The sequence below is a fragment of the Macadamia integrifolia genome, chromosome 13 (genome assembly GCF_013358625.1).
Source record: "Macadamia integrifolia cultivar HAES 741 chromosome 13, SCU_Mint_v3, whole genome shotgun sequence".
NCBI classification, from domain to species: Eukaryota; Viridiplantae; Streptophyta; class Magnoliopsida; order Proteales; family Proteaceae; genus Macadamia; species Macadamia integrifolia.
This window is the reverse complement of record NC_056569.1, coordinates 5611612-5620143: the sequence shown is the minus strand read 5'-3', so window position 1 is coordinate 5620143 and position 8532 is coordinate 5611612. Positions and strand designations below refer to the sequence as shown.

Below are 8532 nucleotides of genomic sequence, written 5' to 3'. Positions count from 1 at the left end.
GGGTGGGGTGGGGGTTGGGGGTTTGGGGGGTGTTGGGTGGATGAGAGGAGGATGGCTGAAAAGAATATGGAGTTCAGTGCCAGCTGGGTAGATAGACATCATATGCATTTATAGATGCCCATCAAGCTCCACTTTAATATGATTACTATGGGTTAGTTATCATACAGGACTGGGGGTTCCCATCAAGTGCTATTAAACCCATATGGCCATATTTATTGGATGGTGAAGCGTGGAGGGTTGATCTTTACATAGATTACATATGGACAAGCCTGTCCTTACTCCATAGTACTTTTTTCCATTCTCTGTCAACATTGAACTGGGAGGGAATGTTGCTGATAATGTTTATGTTCCATTTGATTTTGAACACAGAAAGATGCAAGAAATCGTGTGCTTTATTCTTGACTTATAAAAAGGAGAGCGAATATGCATTACTATAGCATGAATACTTCTCAACTCGACTCAACTCAGCAATATCCCAGCATTGCTATAGAATGAATATTGTTACATAATAGGTCCTACCATCAAAAGTTATTTCGAGATCCGGTTTCTGATGTTGATTGCTAGAATTGCATGGAATATATACTATGTCCTGTAATTTTTCGGCATGTACTCGTATATTTCCCATCATCTAAATGTTTAAGTTAAACTGCAGTGCATGCACGGTCCAAAATGTAAGCTTGGCAACTTCTGTACAGTGGGTAGAAGATTGCAAGAAGTAAATGTTTTAGGTGGTTTGATCCTTCCTGTTTGGGGAACTATCGAGAAGGCCCTTTCTAAACAGGTAACTGATTTAATCAAGTTGTAATACTTAAGCATCTTGTTTGTGTCAGCATTGTCCTTTGTATGTTTTGAATGATTATTATAGACAGTAATTGCATCAATTTCTATTTTTTATTCTTTTACTAGTCTTAGCTCATCAACTAAAATGGGATTTTTAATGAAAATAAACTATGTATTATTGCCGTAGTTAGAAAACTCTGATTGGTTCCCCCAGTAAAGTGAGAAACCCATTTTTTATTTATTTATTTATTTATTTTTTTCAATTTTAGTTTTAGAAATTGTGGTTAAAGGATTAGAAGAAGGGTGAAGGTTGTGATTGCTTATGTATTAATTGGTAAGTCAAGACCCAATACCCTTTTACAAAAGTTTTAAGTCCTACTTTTGAGTTATCCAACTGTTAGTTGGCCCTTTCTGTGTTAGCTTGCTAGTGAATACATGATATGTGATATCATAGTAGCCAATGTGGCTTCTTCCTAACATCATTCGTGAGGAGAATGAAATTATGGAACAATCTGGTCAGATAGTGAACAACTGGTAACTATTGTTAAGGAAACGGGCAATAAACCAACAGCTGGATGGGGATTTGCCTAAACAAATCTTGTATTGTGATTAGTCTAAAATCAGTCAAGCATTTTGTAGTATTTGGTGTGAGAATTCTATGTCGTGTTTGGTATGCATTCCCATTCTCAAAACCTATAATGTATTCTACACTGAAAATGCGAACACCGTTGGGATACATGTTTAGTGAAAATGTATTCTTCATTGCAGATACTCAAGCATTTCATCGAACACCTAGAGGCTATTACTAAATAGTAAAAATTAACAGCAAAATGTTGTTCAGCTCATGGTGAGACTGCGCACCAATCTTTTAAGTTAAGCTTCAAATTCAGCTACTTAGTTGGTTCTTTTAACTCAAAAATGGGATACTCAGAAAGGTTTGGAACAATAGAGAAAAGGGACTGATTGCCATATAAAAAATAAAAAAAGAAGATTATAGGTGAACCAAATAGAATTAAAAAATAATAATAAATTTAAAAATATCAAATCAAATAAAATAAAAAAGAAAGAAAGAAATATCAAATTGCCCCAAAAGAGACTGGACATGACCGATGAGTTGTGGTAAGCATGCCGCTATGATCTCTTCCTCTCTAATCTCTCAATCATGCGCTTTGGGATCGGAATAATCTCGTCAGGACTCTCTTCCTTGTCATCTTCTTCTCTGATATGACTAATCCCAAGCTTTTTCTCCACAGAGAAGCAGAGAGTAACACTCACCCTCTTCCTCGTCTGGAAAATGAGTGGACAGCGAACGATGAGAGAAAAGAGTGAAGACGAACTGATGACAGTACTGGGTTCTTGAATAGAGATGGATCTCTCTATAAGGCACATTTTCACTCGGCCACCAGGGGATCTCAGTGCGGGAATCAAGCTTAACAAACTTCGATCTGCTCTCTCCTCAGTCTCTCAGTCATCCAGCGGAGGAGAAATTGGAGCAGATTAGAGCTTGGGTATTGAGAAGCTCGAGCATATTCTAGAATTGCAGCTTCTGTTTCCGCAACTAGGAAGAAGTTCACAAGGAGGAAATAGAATCCATCAATAGATGCTTAAGCATTCTGTGTCAGAACAAAGAGCTCAGGGTAGGGACATCGGGGCCTCAGGACTGTTGGTTGAGCAAGAACGAGAACTTGGAATGGGGGTTTTGACGCATTCTTGAATGAGGGCCTGTTCTTGCCCTCATTCTAGGAATTTAGAATGAGAATGTGTACGAAACAGTATTTTTGACCTTTCAGAATGCATTGTAGACTCAGAACGCATGCATACCAAACACAACCATAGTGTTTCAGTTCAGGGATTAACCAGAGTTTGGAGGATTAGCCAAGTGAGATGATTGGGAATTTAAGCCGCAGACCTGTGAAATCTATAAATATAATCAAGCAAATAGATGAAAGATAATTCAGGATTTATGGTTTAGTTGATGCAAATGGGTCAAAAAGTGTGTTCGGCTAGGGTTTGAAATTGTGTGGTTAGGTTGAATGGGGAGTTCACTAATGTTTCAACGGATACCTCACCATTGTATATTAGAGTTAGAGCTAGTTACAGGTAGGGTTATGGAAGAAACTGTTTTGGGATTAAGCTTTGGTGTTAAAATCGAAGCAATGGGTAAGATAGACGGCATGTTATGGAGAAACGCAACCCTAAAACGATGCAGAAGATAATGGAAAAAAAAAACAAGATTTCCTACGTCCCCGGTGAGATGAGATCTTGCTTCACTATCAATGGAGAATAGGGTTACAGCGCTTGTCCCTCACACCTCTCAGTATTGCTTGCATTACAGCGAAAGAAACCTTCACTACAAATATATAGCGAAAAACCCTAATTCAGAAAGTATACAATTGCCCTCAAATAAAAATTCCAGCGGGGGGCTGCGCCCCCCTACATCACGGCCCGCTAATCGGCTAGCGGGACCATCGTCCTGCCTGTCAAGGCGCTGCACTAGTACTCCCTAGTTAAACTGTGACGGAATACAAGACATCGTACACCAACATGTTATGGAAGAATCAAACAGCAGAGAAGTTAGAATTGAAAGTAAAATAAAGAGAGAGAGTGGAAATATCTACATACTAGTATGGTAGTACCCGTTTGTAAACAGGAGTGACGTGTTTCTAAAAGCCTATAGGGTTGGGATTCAGAAACTCAAATAACAAGGACTACAGTATGTGACAAAAAATAGCAGTAGATCAGTAAGTCAGATGATTCTGATTCTGATATGAAGTTAGTATAGTAACAAGGAACAACTCTTCAAAGGATGGGTTCAATCCAATGGTTGGATCTCAAGAACCAGGACTGTTTCAGAATTAGTAACATCCTAAAAATTAGGAACCCAAATATCTCATCCAATAATGAATTGATAGAGGTAAGATTCTAGTTAACAACAATTATTAGGCTATCAAACATGATATCAATTAAGTAAATCCTTTGGGTAGATTAGGAGTTGTGAAATTATCTTGAGTTTTGATGAAGGAAGAATGAAGAAGAAGAAGATGTGATAAACATCTCGCAAAGCGTCAACTGGAAGCTACTATTGGCTTCCCACAAACATAACACTGAATCTCACAGAATAAAGAAAAGTCTCAAGCCAAACTTATTTATCGAATTCATGTAGAATGCTGGACCCTCTTGCAGGCTTGTAGGAGAGTAAAAAACAGATTCAAACACTAAAAATCAAAGTCTTAACCCAATCTTAACTAGTAAGCATAACCTAAATTGACTAGGAAACTAACATAATGAATGAAACTGACTCAAAACAGGACAGGACTCGACTTGTAGAATCCTAATGCAGCCTAACTAAAACACACATGACAATTTAAAAAAATAAAAAAATAAATTTAACCAATTTCGTACGCCTAGCTGATAGGACCATTGAAGTGGCCCGTTACAATTAAAACACATTGAATCAAAGGCCCAACATATGCATAACCCTACCCATAGCTTGTTTCCATTAAAATAAACCCAATTATGTTTTATCTTTATCAATTCTCCCTGGCTTGAAGAAACTTGAGCCCAAGTTCTGTAAATTTGAGGGTCAACTATGTGTGATACACAACTTTGTGACAAATATATTTTGCTTCTTATAATTTTGTGAAACTTTGGAGTAACTATTTAAGTCATTTCCCCTACACATCGGGTGAAACTTGAGTGGGATGGATGTTAGTATGTTACATCCTCATATCACGTGATCCCACCCATATCTATCCTTGCCTGCCACATGTCAAGAGTGAGTGTACTGATTCTAGCAATGGTAAGTTGCATCAAGAACTTTGAGATGTATACTTTTTACCTGCTTCAGGACTGTACTGGTATGGTGCATTATTTACATCCAAAAATAAATAATCTAATTCTAATTCAATGCTTCATTCAAAATTTTGATTACTCAAGCGGGGAATCAGAACTCCTGTGTAATAACTGCCACATGGAATTTCAGATGGGGCTCAAAATTTGTGGATTGGTGGACCCCAAGGCCCCAACCTTACATTTCAAATTTCAGACCAATCTGAGTTTGCCAAGTGAAAAATTAAGAAATATAAAATATGGACTACCAAGCGGGTGCATGGCTGACATACATTGGAGAGTATGCCTGCATCTGTGAGGTTTATTGAATTTTTTGGTCTGAAATATAATACATGGCCAATCTGCATCATCCCCTAGACATCCAATGGTCAGATTTGCCACAACTCTTCCACATGTAAAAATACAGGGCATTATCATGTGAAATCATCACTGGACATGATCACATGTATATAGAAATGTGTATTGGCGGTATACAGTTGATTCTTCAATTTTTTAGAAACATTATCTGTTAAAGGCTAATAATTAGGCTTTGTGAAGACAAGGCTGTTGGGAAACATGTCCACACTCCTTGCCATGTTTTGGTGTTAACAAACAAACATACATCTTTAACTTGATTGTTAAAGTGTGATTAGCTTGAAGAAACCTTAGAAGATCAAAGGTCGAATCAAGACATGAAGCTAAGCTTAAAGACATGAAACAGCAAACAAGAAGGAAAGAAGATGAAGGGCTAAAGAATGGAAGACTCAAGTGAAGAAGAAGACCACTAGGACAGATTAGTTATTTTTAATGTAATTTGTAATTTTCACATACTTATATGCACTCACCTCATGCATGTGCATTGCATCATGTTAGAATGACCATAGAACTTGCTTGAGTAGGTATGGAAAATTTCTAAGTGGTATGGAACACACAGTAACCTAACTCAAGGGTATTTAGGGAATCTTAAAGTTAGTATCAGGAGATGAAACCTTCATAGAAGTTGTAGGAAATTGAGTTGTGAGTCCAACACAACTGATCTCAAATCAATCCAAGGTCGGACCAAAAAGGTATAGTCAAAACACTGGTGATTGGTCAGTATGACAGAGCCAACCGAGACCATAGGCGGTCGACCGACTGGAAGCTCCGGTCGACCGGACCTGTCCGAGACCATAGGCGGTCGACCGGCTGAAAGTCCCGGTCGACCGGACCTGTCCGAGACCATAGGCGGTCGACCGGCTGAAAGTCCCGGTCGACCGGTGTCTGTCTGGAAGTACTCCAACGGCTATTTTTTTGCCTACAACGGCTCTTAGCGGTCGACCGGCTACTAATGGCGGTCGACCGGTATATCCAGAATATGTCCGTTAGAGCTTGATTCCCTACCTAAAATGCTTCACTAAGTTCACCTATAAATACCCTAATCACTCTTAATTAATTATTCATTAAGAAAGAGCTTAAAGAGCATTATTGCAAGCATTAGAGAAGTTTATTCTACTTGAGTTATTCTGTTACACAAATCCCAAAGAAGAGGCTTCAGTCTTAATTAAAGTTCTCTACTCTCTCCTGTGCAAGTCAAAGCCGTAAGAGAGGACTTTACATAAGGTGCATCACTCATCATTTATTATTCACTCTCATTTGCACCATACTTGAGGTATTCCTCTTATTCCACTATTTCTTTATTTTCTGTTTTTATTTACAATTCTAGACTGTACTTAGGATTGTAAGGATACTCTTATCCTAAAAAGAGAAAGGTCTCTCTTTACCTCTAAAAGAGATTGTGAAGGCGTCTCTCTGCCTGAAAAGGAGATTTGTAAGGATACTCTTATCCGTGAAAAAGATTGTAAATGTTTTCTTCCCTACCTACTGTACTGAAAGAGAGAACTAGTGGAATACCTTACAAGAGGATTCTTGTAGGGAGTGGACTAGACTCGGATTGAGTCGAACCACTATAAATCTTGTGTTGTGTGATTGTGCCTATTTTATTTATTCCACATTGTTTTAAATTACAATCACACTTGTGTTCTATACATCGAAAAGAGTTAAAATTTCACTAGTATAACCTATTCACCCCCCCTCTAGGTTATTTCAATTGGTATCAGAGCGGGAGCTCAATATATAAGACTAAGTTGTCTTAAAGTGAGTCAAAGACCATGACCACATTCCAAGGACCACCAGAAGGCATGAACGCCTCGAGACCCCCGTACTTTAATGGAGAAAACTTTTCTTTCTGGAAGTGCAGATTCAAGAACTTTGTGTGTGGTCACAACATTCTTGTATGGAGAGCCATAGAGAATGGACCATACACTATCACCAAGATAGTTGATGGAAAGACAGTACCTAAGGATGAAGGAGAATGGACAGCTGAAGACATCACCCTCATCCAGTACAACTTCCGTGCCATTACATTCCTTCAATGTGCCCTCAATGAACAAGAGTTCAACCGAGTCATTGCATGTGACACGGCTAAAGAAATTTGGGATATGCTTCTTGTCACACACGAAGGTACAGCAGAGGTAAAAGAAAGAAAGGTAGATCAACTTGTCTCTGATTACGAGTCATTCTCTATGAAAGAAAATGAGTCGATAACTTCTATGTTCACTAGATTTACTGATATTGTGAATAATCTTAATGGTTTAGGCAAGACTTATACTAACGCTGAGAAAGTCAGAAAAATCTTAAGAGCCTTACCTGCAGCTTGGAGACCCAAGAAAACAGCAATCGAAGAAGCCAAAGATTTGACGAAAATCTCCTTGGACTACTTGCTTGGATCTCTCCAAACGCATGAAGTAGAGCTGAATGCCGACAAACCAAATTCTGAGAAAAGGAGAACCATAGCGCTAAAATCAACTCAACCTATCGAAGAAGTAAGTGATGATGAAGAAGATGAAGAATTCGACATGGAAAAGGAAATTTCACTCATCACGAGGAAATTCAACAAATTCCTCAAACAGAAAGGAAGATTCCAACACAAGAACAAATCCTACGGTGACAAATCCTATGGGGAAAAAGGTAAAACAAAAATTAAACCCAAGGAAATTCCTACTAAAGACATAGTGTGTTTTGAGTGCAGAAAGCCTGGACATTTCAGAACTGAATGCCCAAATAAATCAAAAAGAAAGGCCTATGCAGCTACATGGGACTCAAGTGATGAAGAGAAAGTGAATTTGGAGAAGAAGTCACCAACCTCGCCTTGATGGCCATCGGAGATGAAGAACAAGAGGTATGTGAAATTCAACCTGAACTTTTAGTAAGGGACTCTAATGAGGAACTTCAAGAAGCCTTCGAGGCCTTATATGAAGAAAGTATAAAATTAGAGTCTGATAAAAGTAAACTTGAAAAAGGAGGTTGAAACACTAAATAAGAGAGTGGAGGCACTAACCTCAAAGGTAAGTGAACTGGAGGAAGAAAACTTTAAGTTGAACTCCACCCTCTGCACCTTTACCCAGGGGCAAAAGAACCTTGACAACCTTCTAGGTTCTCAAAGGAAGAGTCCAAATGAAAGAGAAGGACTGGGTTACAATGGACAAAATCCATATAGAAATCCAAGAAGGGGTGACCAAAGAAACCAACCATCCACCTCCTACATTAAATGTGGTTTTTGTAAAAAGTCAGGACATTCCATAAAACAGTGTCACCTCAAGAAAAAGCCCAACTCTCAAACTGAGAAATCAAGAGTAAACCATGCCTACTACTACACACCCCTAAGAAGGCAATATAGGCCTCAAGAAAACTCTAGACCTATGCCCAGGTATAGAAAAACCCAACCTCATAGAGAGTACTCTATTGAAAGGCCCCAAAGGCAATTCCAAGGATACAAGAACTATCCTAGTGAGACTTATAGACCACAAGGGAAATACCAAAACCAAGGACTCTATAGATACTATACTCCAAGATCAAATGGATCTTATGAAAATCAGAGGACTCAAA

At 38.5% G+C, this 8532-nt stretch overlaps 1 protein-coding gene across 2 annotated transcripts in view; it reads left to right on the top strand.

The window, feature by feature from the left end:
- LOC122058616 (protein FORGETTER 1) overlaps positions 1-8532 on the top strand; it is a 65769-nt gene that overhangs the window by 50791 nt on the left and 6446 nt on the right. For both annotated transcript variants that reach the window (XM_042621251.1, XM_042621250.1), the window contains exon 30: positions 653-781. In XM_042621251.1, the coding sequence (XP_042477185.1) occupies positions 653-781 (129 nt within the window). The remainder of the gene's footprint in view (positions 1-652; positions 782-8532) is intronic.